Below are 14,841 nucleotides of genomic sequence, written 5' to 3'. Positions count from 1 at the left end.
ATGACCTAGTACCTGATAATGGGGAATCTTTGCTTATTCAAGTGAAATTTTCAGATTACATTAACAACATACTGCAGCTGTTTATGTTTTCTTCAAGATACTATTATTGTTGGCTATACCTTTTCTATTTGTTCTAATTTGTTTAAGTTGTATGTGTTGGGGTTTTATTCAATCTTTGACCTTTAACATGCAGCTCCAGCATTTCTGAAGACAACAACCGCAAGATCCTGGAGGCTATTGAAATATTCCCATATCGCATTATTCTCTGACTTAATAGAGAATACCAATGCATTTTCCTTTAGCACTTTGCTTAAGATCTTGTACACTGGTATGTGGAGCGTTGGCCCATACATGATGATTGACTTTAGGCATTCCATCATCCTCATTACAATGCAGTAGTTAGGGAACATAGAGAAAATAACTAAGCTATTTAGTTTTTCTTCCTCTGTGAAAAATTTAGATGGCACAAAAAAGGTACGTCAGTGAAATCCAGTTAATTGATTGTAAAGTTTTCTCGGTTGATGTTTACTAGTTTTCTACCCATCTTGCGGCTTGTCTACAATTTGATTGATTTTAGTTGTCAATGATGACTTGATTATCTTAAACTGCCTGTGGCTACTAGATTTTAGCCACAATTGATGCTATACTATATCCTTCTCATTTGTTGACAGGAAGCAAGACATTTTAGGATGGAATTACTGAACAGACTGAATAATATTTTCTATCTTCAATCCTACATCACTGGATCAGAGGAGAATCTTTGAATTAAACTTAAAATGCAATTCTTTTGGTCAAAGGGTGCCAGTGCCGATTTATGATACTTGCTCTTCCATCTATTTAAGGATTATGCAAGTGTTGAACCAAGTTTTAATTCTTCATTTGAAGTTAAGTTCTATGGTTAACAGTATGTGAATACGTAAACACATAAACATTTACCCTTCGAAGTGATGCCTCTTATGTTCAATGCTTACTTGATGCGGGGTCAAGGCTAGTGTGTGTGTGTGTGTACATATATAAATTTTATTGGTGTTTAGGAAGCAGCCAAGTGCAGTCCATTTGAAGCAGAATTGGAAGAATTGCAGGATGGAGTGGACTAATATGTGACTGTTCTCACCATTATAGACACCCTCACAGCTTGTTGGGAGAATTTTTTTTTTGTTTTGTACCATAATTGAACCATTTAATTCATGTGAAGTTAAAGGGTGTGAAGCTTGTAAACTTAGGATAAACTGTGGTGTAAAATCAAGTTCAACAGTATGACTATCTTGAGTAACAATAATTATACCAATTAAAACCTTAAAAGCATTTTTAAACTATCTAAAACATTCAAACATGTCAGAAGAAGTTTTGAATGAGGTCAGGAGATATTAACAATTAAGGGCTTTATTTGGCACCTGGACATTTTTTTTTCCAATCACGATCTATAAGACTACAGTAAATTGTTAAAAACACTTAAAAATATTCAAAAATTCTATAAAACATTCAAAATAGTGTACCACCATCCAAAAAAAAGAAAAAAAAAAATACCCCATTGCCTCCTCTATCCTTCCCCTCTTCTTCCCATTGCGACGGGTACAAACTTTTTTAGGAAAAGGATAAAAGTTAAGGCAAACAAATGAAGGATTGGACGCGGATGCAGGTGAAATTTTGAAAATAAATAGTAGTTTATAATAGTTCTTTATTTGAGTTCATAATATAGCATTCAACTTTTGGAATGTTAATTTTATTATTTGAAAACAAAAATTAGATTTATATTATTTTTCAACTTTATATATTTTTAAAATATTTTTCTTTTTGTTCTTTACTGTATGTTCAAAAAAATACCCACAAATACCTATTGGATACCCAAACCCATAGAGTTGAAGTCTAGATTTACTTTTTCGGACCCATTTTTCGGCCATGCAAGTCTGAATCTGAATTTAGGTCTAACTAAGTTTAATGACTTTAGATCTAGACCAACTAGATGTAACTCAAACCCTACCTATTGACATATACTTAACTACAGAGGACAAAATTTTCATATTCAATAAACATGCTGAAATAAAGGACTTATATGGCCTTACTCTCCCGTCAAGATATGAATTCTTAATTATAAATCTTATCAATATTGCCGAAATTTTCCTCTCACTAAATATACAATGACTATAAGTGGAATTAAATTAGGACCCTACCAAATCTGAAGCAACCTATCATTACATAACGTAAACGATTGAAACTAGAAGTCAAATACGGGGAGCTTGGATTCTATGAAGATTTGAAGTAATTGAAAAAGGGAACTAAAAAATAAATGGTTGCAGGAAAAGGAAGAAGGCTCATTATTGATGATCAGAATACCCTAGTGAGGTGTTGTTTGTTTGCAAGTAGGACAGCAAGTTAGAGAGGAGGAAAATGGAAAGAACTCCACTTGTGTGGGACTTACTGTCTAATTAGTCAGAAGCAACGCATATATTGGCAATCGTCAGGATTCAAGATCTGAATGCCATCCAATGGGAGGATTTGATCAAACCTCAATTGCATTTAGGATAGGGAAATATTTGGATCTAAATTATTTGCTTGCATTATAAACACAATTTTCAATACACTTTTTTTAAAAAATTTTTCAATCACCTTTTTATTTCGCATACATCACATCACAAAAAGTATTATAGTAATTATTCCAAAATAATATTTCAAATAATATCCTATCCAAACACACTCAGTTCGCACTTCCATTTTGTTAATCACACTCCCACTATCGTTTTAATCATATATTTTTCATTTATTACACTATATGATAAAACATATGATGGGAGTGCAAATCACAAAAAATGAAATGAAAATAACATTTCGCTTAGGATATGGTCGAATCATATATCTGATGTATTAACTAGAATGACCTCTAATTTGAGACATCTCAGCGACTTAGCCTTGACAAGTGCACATAACTCTAAAAGGACCCAAATGCACATAACTTCAAAAAAGATTGATATGTTTACATTACACTAAAGTAATAAGAATTTTACCTCATGTATTAATACCCAAAGGGATTGCGAGAAAAAGCAAACTTGACAGAATAAAAGGAGTAAAATTAAATATCAGAAAGAAAAACAAAAGAGAAAAAAAAAATATAAGTAGAGGATAAATGATCGGGAATGAATAGAAGAACTTAGCATGGAAAAAAAGAATACGAAAACAAAATTTGCTTAGTCAAACAAAAATTTAAAGAGAAAAGTTGACATTCCCTTATTTGTTCATAGCGTAAAGGAGTGCAGATGAGGCAATGGAATGAGATGAAGATGAGTGACAGTGGTAGTTCAGTTTGCTTCAGTGGGTTGCTTGGTGAAAAGGATGCAAATGAGGACGTCCACCTTGTAAAAGAGGAAAAAGATATATACATAAAAAAAAAAATTTATAGGGAAATAATGAAATTTAAGAAACGAGAAAGGATTTGAAGCTAAAACTTTTAAATATTGAAATTTCAACTTTGACCATTAGATCAAAACTGGATTGCATTATATATTACTTCTCTTTCCTTTTTTTTTTCTTATTCTTTTCCCCTTTGGTTCTAGGATGGCATAAAATTAGATTACTGATGTCGTCTCATGATTGGTTATAAATGTTATTAAACATTCCCTTTCATTGAATTAATCCCCCATTCATGAACAGTATAATCCCACGGGTGGATGTATAATAATTTCTTCCTGAGATGATAATAATTTCTTCCTCCGATCAATATCCTATTTATAAACAAAGTAATCCCATAAGGGTGATCCCTAGAAGGTGATACGTGTCATTCCGCAATAACTAAAAGGTAGGATAAAAAAATTTTGGCTTAGTTTGGCCATATTTATGATATAACCATATGCTCTTACAATCTGATAAACCTACTCTCACAGAAACAAAACAAAATTTTGAACTAATAGCCCTACAAATTGCATAACAAATTTTTCGACATTTGCCCCCTCTTATTAATGATATAACATTACTTACTCGATCAATTCCCGCAGATGAATGATTTAACTCATCGCTTAGGCCTTGTGACTTGGGTTCAACAAGCTTAAGCCCCGCCCAAAGAAAAAATTTACTTGGCAATTCGATCCGGGATCAACATAATAATTGTGCGCGCGCGCGCATTCACTGAATCAAGGGTATCATATCTCGTTCAATGTCAGAGAAGGGAAGGAAAAGCAAAAAGGAAAATAACAGACAGAGGGGAGAAGAGGGGCAAAATCGAGAACGAATTTGGGTACAACACAAGAAAATCTTTTGTTTGGTAGGCCAGCAAATCATGTGTTGATGCAACATTGGCAGAATACAGGCACCAGTAGCTATATCTACTTCAACTGTACGTCAGACAATCTGCAAGCAGCCATCCATATATAGTTCAACAGATAACATGTTTTCTGCGTTCAGAATGCTGATTTAGTTCGAAGAACATGTTTAGGAGTACAAAGATTCTTGATCTGCCTAAAAGGAGAACAGCAAAAAAAAAATCCTAATCTATGAATTCATCAACAGCACAGAACATGATGAAATAACTTGGATGTATTTGGAACCTCAACTTTATGCCCCCTCTGCTAGGGTTCTCTTTGATGTGCTGATATATAGCACTGCAACCACAGAAACGCACACTATTATCATTACAGTGGAAGATAAATGAAAAACATACTAGAGCAACACCAATTTAAACTTACCATTATTTCCACGAATAAAAGCGTCTCCATATTTATTCTTCAGCTGTCCATTGACGTATTCCTCTGTTTGTTCCATTGCTATATTCATGTATCCATCGAGACAAGCTAAGATACCTGCATTCAAATAATTGTGATGTTAAATTGCAATTGCTCTTATTTTGCTATATCAGGGCTGCAGTCAGCAACACTTCGACCAACTATGTTTAGCCAAATTTATTAGTAGTCATTTTGGCCTACTAACTTAAAAGAAATTAGAGCATTTTAATTGATGCATAGGACTAAGCATAAAACAAGAAAGACCCCTGGACATTAATCAATGCTCCGAAACTCAGAAGATCCAGTAACATAATTTCCTTTTAGCCCAGCTACAAAACATACAAATAATTTGCTTCTATCCAAGTCCTATTATCATCTTCTCCTCTGACCAGCTCCCCCACCACAAAACCCCCATCTTCCATCTATATTCAGTCACCATTCTGGCAAAGTAATTTTTGTTTCTTCATTTTTAACTTAACCCTGCCACTTTTCTCACATTTTCTTCACTGACATCTCCACTCCTCCATCATCCTCTTCTGGTTTTAAAGATCTTTCTTCTCTCTCTTACCATTTATCAGCTTGAATACAGGAAAAATAATGAATCTACTGGGCGTGTCAGAAGCTATTTTCTTTTTCAATATCCCAACAGCCCTGAACAAAAAAGCAAATGATTGGCAGACATGCTAACAAGACACCAAAGAAAATGTCATGCAAAACAAGACAACATGAACATAGTCGTTAAAAGAAATTATGCTCAACTTCCTTGAGTATTTACATGACGTCCAACTGGATAATTGTATAGACATTCTATAAATTTATGCGTCAACAAAGGATGAAAAATATTAATCCAAAATTTACCAGTAAAGCTACTACTGATTATTTCATAAAACACATAAGAACAGGTAGCAGTGCAACACTTGCTGCATGTCAAATGAGTATCATTTAGTACCTTCTCATACAACAATCTCTCAACAATAAGCAGTAAGTTCAACTAAAATCTAAAGTTACAGACAGCATAAGTTCATCACTGTCATTATCACTGCATGATCAGAAAGATATTTTGTAAAACTGAACATCATCATCGAATAAATGCAATGGACAGAACCAGGTCACTTTAAACATCTTCTGGCCTCTAAGACGTAATTTTTGACACTGATTTACAGATATTACCACCCACATAAACCACTCCCACCACAGCCCCACGGAAAAAAAAGGAAAGAAAAGGTTAGCTTGCTGCATTTATGTATTGATCATGATACATGGAACTACCCAAAACTTCCTTGGTTTTGCTCAGCTATTACCATAGTTACATTTACATTGCCAGTGGTATACTATTACAGTACAAATAGCTAAATTCCAGATTAATCATAAAGCATAAAATGGACACCTCGCACATATTTGTAACACAAATATGACTCAGAAGTAAAATGGTTGATTTGGAAAGTCACATGGATAAATCATTGACAAGAAGCAGATGCTCAATTTGCATAATCAGCTCGCAAGAGGGTAATTCAAATGAGAAAACCACAAAAACTAGTCGCAACATCTGACTAGGTAGATGCCTGGACATGATAACTACAGAAAGTTAATACTACTAAATAACAAAAAGTGGTAAGCAAAACTACGTTCCAGAATTGGAAGAGAAGGTTTCTAATTGAAAGGAAAGAACCACTAAAATAAAACACATAAAATAGTATCTAACCTCGATAGTCAACGCCAGAGTTTAGCTTGACAACAACAGGTCGCCCCCGAATAGATTTGAGAAAATCAGCTGGGGTTTTGGTGGTTGCTGAGCCTTTCTCTCCTGTTCCACTCATGTCTTAGTGCTAACAATGCCACTGGTTTCTTCACGGTACAGTGACAACAAGATTATTTATGAAAACATAACCAGCCAAAATCCATATCAAACATCAAATCCAAGTAATTTATGGTAGCATTAAATATTTCATCTACAATACCATCAAATGGACATTGAACAATGCATTTGCTACACTACAGAGTGATCAATCGAACAAGGGATAGTGCATCATTAACCAATCAACAAAATTCAAGCATTAGTCAATAATGTCTTAAATAGATTCCTTTGGACAATAAAACTCATTTTTGGCAAAAGTCATTGTAACAAGAAATCATAAGCAGTTACAAACAAAATAACAGTAGCAATTCATTCCGTACAATATATATCAAAAGAATCAACTTTGGCATTCAGAACATAAATCCACTGACCTCTTAGCAGAATAAAGAACCCAAAAAAAAAAAAGGGAGACGTTCTTCTCCTTAATTCTTTGATGAATATGAACACAGAAACTGAAACGCTTTATTCTCTTCTTATATTGTTAAAGTAATTTAACAAACAGTTAATAAAGAACAAACTCTCATATTTCAAAAATCCAAGCCATACATCAGCAGAAACGCTAACCCAAAAAATAAAATACATAAAATACAAAACGAGATTTGCACCCAAGAACAATGGTAGCAGGACAACATGACAAGAATATGCTACAATAATATCAATACCATGGTAAAAGGTACTAACAAAATACTAATAACAACGATGATACAGAAAATCAACCAATAAAGAAGCTGAAAGGGAGCTCAAATTGTAAAATTACAACAAAAAAAATCCAATTTTGCATTCGTAAACTAGACTCCAAGAACCCAAATCACTGAAAAAATGTAATATATAATCACGAAGAAATTGGGTAATTGAAGTCAATATACGAGCTAAATTAATCAAGAGGAGAAAATTCACTAACCACGAGTTCAAACTTCTTCAATTGGGCCGGATTCCGATAGCGATTAAGAGTGGTGGAAAGCTAAGACTTGGGAGATTTTCGTCCGGAAGGGCTATTAGGGTTTTTATAGAGTTTTTGGTCAACTAGTCAGTACTTCCCGGCTACTGAAGACTTTAGGCTCTCTCCAGTTGAAATTTTGGAAAATTTTGAAAATTACGAATTGGTGCCTAATGTTTTGAACCGGTATCAGTATGCACTAGTAAACTTTGTTGAGGTAAAAAAAATAGCTTCTTAAAAAGCATAGCTTGAATTGAGGAATTTGATGAAAGATTTGAAATTCATCCAAATCGTGTAGTTGTTTGAATTGCTTAATGGACATTTGGGTTTGTAATATATCAATTATTAAAAAATATTTTAAATACAAGAATAATGGATAATTTACAAATTTAAATACCTCATAAATAATGTAAATGATGAGAGAGATTTCAAAAGATTTCAAATTCTTCATTAAATCTCTCAATCCAAATGCATACTAATTGAAGTCCATTTTCAATCCAAAGTGCACCTAGAACTTAAAAAAAAAATTTAAATTAGCTTCTAGAGAAGTCATTTTTAAAAATGAAATTGGTTTTCTCGATTTGTTTCCAGATTCAGGGACATTGGTTTTTCTTCTCTCTCTCTCTCTTTTTTTTTTCCGCCCCATATTTTTGCAAGGCTTCTAGAGGATGATCCAAAAAGCAGTTTTTCTTGTCAATTGATTCAAAGTTTTAGCACTTTTACCTGTTGATAAAATTCAACGTCTAGGTACAAAAGCAAACGAGAAAAATAAAGAGATTGATTTTTCAAAATCAAAATCTAAATTCGGTCAAAATGATTAAACAAGAATACTCCCTCTAAAAACTCTATACCTGTTGTCACTCTAGTTTGATTTCTTTTTTTTTTTTACCTCAAAACAAAACACCAATATCCACATATTGTTGATTACAATTTTGAGAAAAAATTAACCTTTAACTAAATGCAACATAACAAGGGGCGAAGCAAATAGTTGGTTGAAAAGCCACTGCACATAGTTGGTTATTGATTCAAAAGCTGTCCTTTTGTTCTTTGATCTTCTCCACGATAAAAAATCCTCAGCTAAGCCTTCTATATATATATATATGTATAAATAGAAAGATATACACAAAACCAGCACAAATCATCATAACCTCAAAAATTTTGAGTTCTTCATCCAAATTATCCATCATGAATCTCATATACAATGTATGCAGGAAGGGAACGTGAATGGGCCTCGAGAACACATTCACACCACCTTCCAACTTTAAATCCAAGATTGCCTTCTGTTGATCTAACTTCTGAAGCCTCATCACTTCAAAAACATCAATTGAAGAGATATCAGAAAAACAGGTTATTCTCTTCCACGAGCAAGCTTTGATTTATTACACATTGTACAATATTCTTTTTCTTTTCAACAATGTACAAATTTGATATGGCCACCTAAATAAAAGGCCACAATCAATATATATTTTGGTCATGAAAAACTTGACCTCCGCGACATGAATGGTCCGAATGCATTCTTGGTTGCCATGACCTTGCTTACCAAAAGTTTCCATTTTGCCTCGTCTTTCTTACTTTGCTGCTGCATTTTCTCCTTGAAATGCCTGAAACCCAAAGAAGGGCAGTGGCAATTTCTGTTATAGCACCTTATTGCAACTGTTTACAGAGCTATAAACCACAATCATCGCTAAAAAGTTTGTATGTCACTGTCATTTTAAAGCAAGTTTTTGATTGGCAATGGTTATCTTTGTTTTTCCAGCCAAGTTTTATCAGTTGGTGACTTTAAAGTTTGCACATTTTATATGTATAAACATTTGAATGTGCAAGTCGCATATATCTGCAACTTCTTTAGTGTGGTTAAATAGCTTTGCTTCTGCACTGCCAGCTGAAAATTTAAGAAATGATGCTACTATGTACACTGTACACATACCTGCAAAGAGGAACCTTGCAAAGATCAGGTTCACTGCACATGCGGGAATGAAGTTCAAGAAGCTGCCACATTCGCTTGCACTGCATGCATCCACCAGGGACTCTTGTCTTACAGATAGAGAAATGACGGACTAAAGTTTCAATTCCCTTGCAAGCAGGGAAAGTACAAGAAACCTGGCTCCCTTTGAGAACTTTGTCACAAGGCCCAATTGTCCTACATCCTTCCTTGCAAATATGTAGCAATGCTTCCATTGCCTCGTACAGTTGCAAATAAACCTTTTTCTCTTCAATTTTCTTCAACCTCTCCTCTTTCCTCTAAGACAAAACGAGTAAATTAATATCCTCTGTTAATGAACCAAAGCATAAGTTAAACCCTTTCCAACAAGGTAGTAGCTAAAATATGTATACCTCAACTAGTTGATTAACACATTACAGCACAGATCTAGTGCACATCTGATGTATGATATCTCTAGATGCTATGCACAAATATCATGAGTAGGTAACTGACATTTCCGGAATACCAATAATGCAACCGACACTTGTTTTGGCTCTTTATTATTACATAAAATAGTAAGCAGAAATCCGTGAAAGAACAACGATGAAGTTACCGAAAACAAAATGCATACAGGACAGCCAAATGAAATAACAAAGTAAACGCACAACAATCCCCCAGTCCCTCCTTGCGGAATATCAGGTCTAGATGCCCTTATGTCTGCGGGAAGAAATGCAGTTTCTGCATATGAAGGCCTACCGTCTAAGTTACTCTTAAGCAACCAATTTTTGGTGCCATAGCTTGCTGTTAGTTCAAGTGTGAAATAATTTTCAGATGACTCTCACAATACATAAGCAACTGAAACTAATCTGGCAAGCTACAGGAGGGAGAAGAAAATTATCCTCTTTCTTTGGAACTTGGAATTTGGTGGGTGTAAGGGAATGATGGAGGAGAAAATTCTCATAATGTCTTCTTCTAACTTAATTGCAAATTCCTCAAGATTTGACCATAAATTTACTAACTAGAACAAAGAAAAATTTGACAAAAGTAACTTTTTCTTTCACATTTTCTAGTGCTCTTCCTTCCCATCAGGGTCTAAATACAGCTCAAAACCCCTGCCTGAAAGAAAGCAATCTCTGTAGACCCCGAAGAGCATGTTGTTAACCAGATTCAGTTGAAAGTAGACATTTCCAAGATATCTTGAGCAACACATCTTATATTACATGATTGACTTCAGACAATTAGGATTCTCTAACAGGTGTCTTCCAGTCAGATATTTCAAATAAGAAAACATACATCGGTCCACCATGCACTGCTTAGCTGCTCCATCCATGAAGCAGTAGCAGCAACTGTTTAACATTTTATGGGAAAGGATGAACACTGTAATCTATCAGAATATTCTCATAGATACAGAGAAAAATATGACTTGGAAGGTTCCACAATAGTTTATTAGTATTCATATTGAGATGACCATCAGGAAGTCACTCACATCAGGCATCTCATCTTGTTCAACAAGAAGCCAGTCATTCAAATGAAAGAAATAGATTGTATTCTGTGGAGATAACGAAGGGTAGCTCTCTTACAGAATCTGCTTCAACAACTGACTCCAAAAGCTCCTGTTCAAGACTGGGATTTGCACGTTTCATTACTTTCCATCCTTCAGTTAAAGATATGGTTTTGAAGTCCTTAACAATCATACGAACACATATTAAGGAAAGTCTTGGTGCATCACAGTTTTTTGCTAGCTGCAGAACATCTATCACATTCTCGGTTGTCAACCAACGTTGCTCCAAAAGGTCTACACAAACTTTTTTAAGCGATGGTACTGAGTATGAATGTGATAAAACCAATAAATGGAGAACAAATTTCTTCATTTCTCCTTCATCATAGCTGATAGGAAAAGATTAAGACTACAATTTAGAATCTGGAAGAAGATAAAGAAACAACATATCCAACATTATAAGCCTTGACAATCATTAAAATGAAGAGGAATACTAGAAATATCAACGCAATGTTCTGGTTTTTTGCACTAACTGATACAGCAAACAATGTAGCAGTCAGTTCAAAATCCACAGGTCCAGTTAGATGGTGTCACTGTACGGTTTACACTAATTATTCATTGTTTACTCTTTGACTGGTAAAAATTTTAGGTATATTTTATGAGTTACAGCATTTTACTAAGAAAAAAAGACCACCTTTATTTGTTAGAAATAAGCATTTCTGCAAATACGAAGACGATTATGTTGACCTTGCCAATTCCAGCAACTTAGATGATAAGACTTTTATGCTACTGATGCCACTGGAACTGAATCTATTTGATAAGGAGAGAATTAAGTATCAATTTTCACTTCTACTTATAAGGCGGTCGAAGAGGAGTTTCACAAGAAGAAATGATTAGTTCTGTCATGCTACCAGAATAGACATGAGCAGAATTTTGAAGTTTTGTACCATCTATTCCAATGTAAGAACCAATGAACTCCACTGAATTATCTACAGCCATTACTTCCTAATAGACAATCCTTAGCCATGAAAAGTTGCCTACTATAAACAATTATATCAAACCCCTGCATTTCTGATCCTTCAGGACACTAAATAATCTTGACATGTTAAAGCACTCTACGTCATCTAAAAGAGGTTATATTGCAATATCAACTACTATCCATGACACCAGAAAGTTCGGGAGGGAATTCTTTATCAAGAACATCCATATTTGGTAACCCAAAGTATTGTTCTGCAAAAACCTTCATAACCATTCTTATCAGAAGCCTGGTCCAAGACTGCAGGCTGAACTGTCACCATCATGACAACTGACTGAGAAAGGGGACTGTTTAGAAGGATTAAACAAGGAACAGATACTAAGTGCATGGAGAATTAGAATGACAATGACTTCACTTATGATTTTGTACTGTACTGAAGCAGAAGAACAATAGACGAGAAAGTAAATAGCGAGATGGGCAGCATACCAGGATGAATAAAGGAAACGTATGAAAACATAAATAGCATCATAGGGTAGCCCAGGAATCTTTATATATCTTATACCATTCTTTGCTTTAGATTGCTGCAGAAAATTCTCCAGGACTGCTGATGCAACACACTACCAAAACAAAGAGGAAAAAGGGACATATATCAGCTATTACAAATAAAAGTGAATGTTGTCTAGTCATCTATCAGATTAAACAATTTCCAGGCAGACAACGACAAGCTTTCTCCTTGTCATTAGCAAGCTTTCACATAATCTTCAAGCCTACTAAGTTTAGTTGTGCTTTCAACTACAGTGGCTAAAGTGCAAGTTGCACACAGCAGACTGTACAGCTTAGAATTGATCAGGGTATGCCAACTCAGGTGTAAATAAGGTACGATGAATTTGACTTACATACCAGAACACTATAATGTGCTGGAATTACAGACCCATTTTCTGTGATGATATGCACATCTGCTGCATATCCTTCTCTAAAGAGCCTGTCCCATAAATCTTTAGTTTCCTTGGGAACAAAACAGGATTTTGTGAGACATCTTTGGTTTTTGGTTCTTTGACATATTTTAGCTGGGAGAGGAGGTGGCTTTGGGATAGTCTGGCTACAATGTATGATGGACTTCGATTTGTCTAGTGAATCTAAACTAGCAGAAGAACTAACTTCCTCTATGTGTATATCTAGGGAACCATCAAAGGATTCAATGGATGAGGCCAGCCATGGTGTGTCAAGGTCCAGTGAAGCCATGAGATACTACTTTACACAATTGATCAATATACCTGCACAGGAAAATGAACAGAACTGTAGATATTGCAAGCTGAGGAAGATTTAAAAATGAATACAAGTATAATCAGGAACAATAGATTCCTTTAAGGCAACAAGAAGCTTATATCAAATAAATCTCGTTATTTCTTCTTGTCAAGACAAGTCTGACAAATGAAAATGATACAGAAGAGATAAATTTATCGTCTCCAGCAGAAAAAGAATAACTAGCAAGTGTTCTTTGCTAATGACTTGGAACCAAGACAATTAGAAAAGTTGGATTTTATGGAAAACTAAGGATTCTTCAAACCTAAGTAAAAAGATTCCTGGATAATGTCTTAGTTTACTTTCTAGCACAACTCAAGGAAAGATTTTCATATCAATTGCCTCATTTTGTGGACATGCATTAGACTAACATGATACACAGTTCAAGTTTTGACCAAAATATTCCAAATTCTCCAATAAAATCCAAATATAAATAAATAAGACAGTGATAAGGAAAAGGGTAGCCCAGAATAAATTCTTCATGATTTCAGATTCGTGGGGAGGTTAGCTGAAAGCAATCTAATGGAGAAATTGACACCGTACCCTTATGAGCGGGTTAAAAACAACATCCAGAGTACAAAAGACAACATCACGTTTATACAAAACAAGCAATACATGAAATTCTCTACTTTATAAAAGAATCAATTCAGATCAACTAAAGTTTTAGACAAACCTCATTAGATACTACCATACTATACAGAAAGCTAAAGTTGAGAACCTTTCTTGATTAAGCTGTGGTTATTACTTAAACAGTCACCCAAATGAAACAGGGGAACCCAAAACCAGAAAAGGAAATTAAACAAGAAGATCTGATAAGACAGAAAGTGTATCCAAGTATACAATATCACACCTCGAAACATGCCAAGTATGAATAACTCTGATTAAGCAAGCCAAACCACCAGGCCTAACATGTGCTTATCTCCTTGTTCCTCCACCCCCACCCCCCAAACCACCCCAGAAGAAAAAGAAAATTAAATAAAAGTTAATGATCTATAGACTATACATACAGATAAGCATATATGTGTCTACCTTACAACGAAAAATCAGCAAATCTCCTGAAAAATTATTGAGATTTCTGCAATCTTTTTACTGTTACAACTACTACAACAGAGCTGATATTCACCCTGCTGAGGTAATATTAAAAAAGCCTGCAAAAAGAACAAAAAGGACACCAAAAAGAAAATCAATGCAGCAGAATAATCTAAATCTTCCTTCAACAATCAAAACCACCTTTTTTCCAATATATTACGTGCAACAGAACTTAATAAATGCAGCAGAGGTTTTGGAATCGAATCAAGAAAATCTGAATTCAACCCTTTTGACTAACACCTGAAAATGAAGCAAGAAGATCAAGAACTCACCTCAGAACAACATCAAACCAATAGTTGTCATCAACTATTCTGCATGTAAATATGCAAACACCAAGTACTGTGTTACTGTAGAACCATGGATATATGATAACCTTTAGCATTAAAGTTATAAAAGAAAACGTGAAAAAAATGAAGGGATGGGGAGAGGGATGGGGACTTGTGAAGAAAAGAAATGTGAAGTGGAATACAAGTGGGCTGAGAGAAGAGGAGTGGACGGAAATAGAGAGGCAAAATGGGACCTGGTTCGTTTGTACTTTGTATATTTCTCAGAAG

At 34.7% G+C, this 14,841-nt stretch overlaps 2 protein-coding genes across 4 annotated transcripts; both read right to left on the bottom strand.

Annotated features, from left to right (window-relative positions):
• Positions 1–4,209: 4,209 nt before the first annotated feature.
• Positions 4,210–7,591, bottom strand: LOC113765130 (sm-like protein LSM36B). 2 transcript variants are annotated; one of them, XM_027309200.1, is made up of 4 exons: positions 7,466–7,591; positions 6,412–6,554; positions 4,674–4,787; positions 4,210–4,589 (listed from the first exon to the last, which is right to left on the bottom strand). In XM_027309200.1, exons 2-4 carry the CDS (start codon positions 6,524–6,526, stop codon positions 4,543–4,545), a joined length of 276 nt encoding a protein of 91 aa, XP_027165001.1. In that variant the 5' UTR covers positions 6,527–6,554; positions 7,466–7,591; the 3' UTR covers positions 4,210–4,542. The 2 variants fall into 2 exon arrangements, with proteins under 2 accessions (XP_027165001.1, XP_027165002.1); XM_027309201.1 differs by having other exon boundaries at positions 6,412–6,547.
• Positions 7,592–8,620: 1,029 nt separating this feature from the next.
• On the bottom strand, positions 8,621–14,693 carry LOC113764631 (BTB/POZ and TAZ domain-containing protein 3). Of its 2 annotated transcripts, XM_027308592.1 has the most exons (7): positions 14,560–14,693; positions 14,228–14,346; positions 12,797–13,170; positions 12,383–12,513; positions 11,003–11,309; positions 9,429–9,742; positions 8,621–9,102 (listed from the first exon to the last, which is right to left on the bottom strand). In XM_027308592.1, exons 3-7 carry the CDS (start codon positions 13,136–13,138, stop codon positions 8,973–8,975), a joined length of 1,224 nt encoding a protein of 407 aa, XP_027164393.1. In that variant the 5' UTR covers positions 13,139–13,170; positions 14,228–14,346; positions 14,560–14,693; the 3' UTR covers positions 8,621–8,972. The 2 variants fall into 2 exon arrangements, with proteins under 2 accessions (XP_027164393.1, XP_027164394.1); XM_027308593.1 differs by lacking the exon at positions 14,228–14,346.
• Between the last annotated feature and the right edge of the window lie 148 nt (positions 14,694–14,841).

This window comes from Coffea eugenioides, chromosome 3, assembly GCF_003713205.1.
Source record: "Coffea eugenioides isolate CCC68of chromosome 3, Ceug_1.0, whole genome shotgun sequence".
Classification (NCBI taxonomy): Eukaryota; Viridiplantae; Streptophyta; class Magnoliopsida; order Gentianales; family Rubiaceae; genus Coffea; species Coffea eugenioides.
This window is presented reverse-complemented; position numbering and strand designations above follow the sequence as displayed.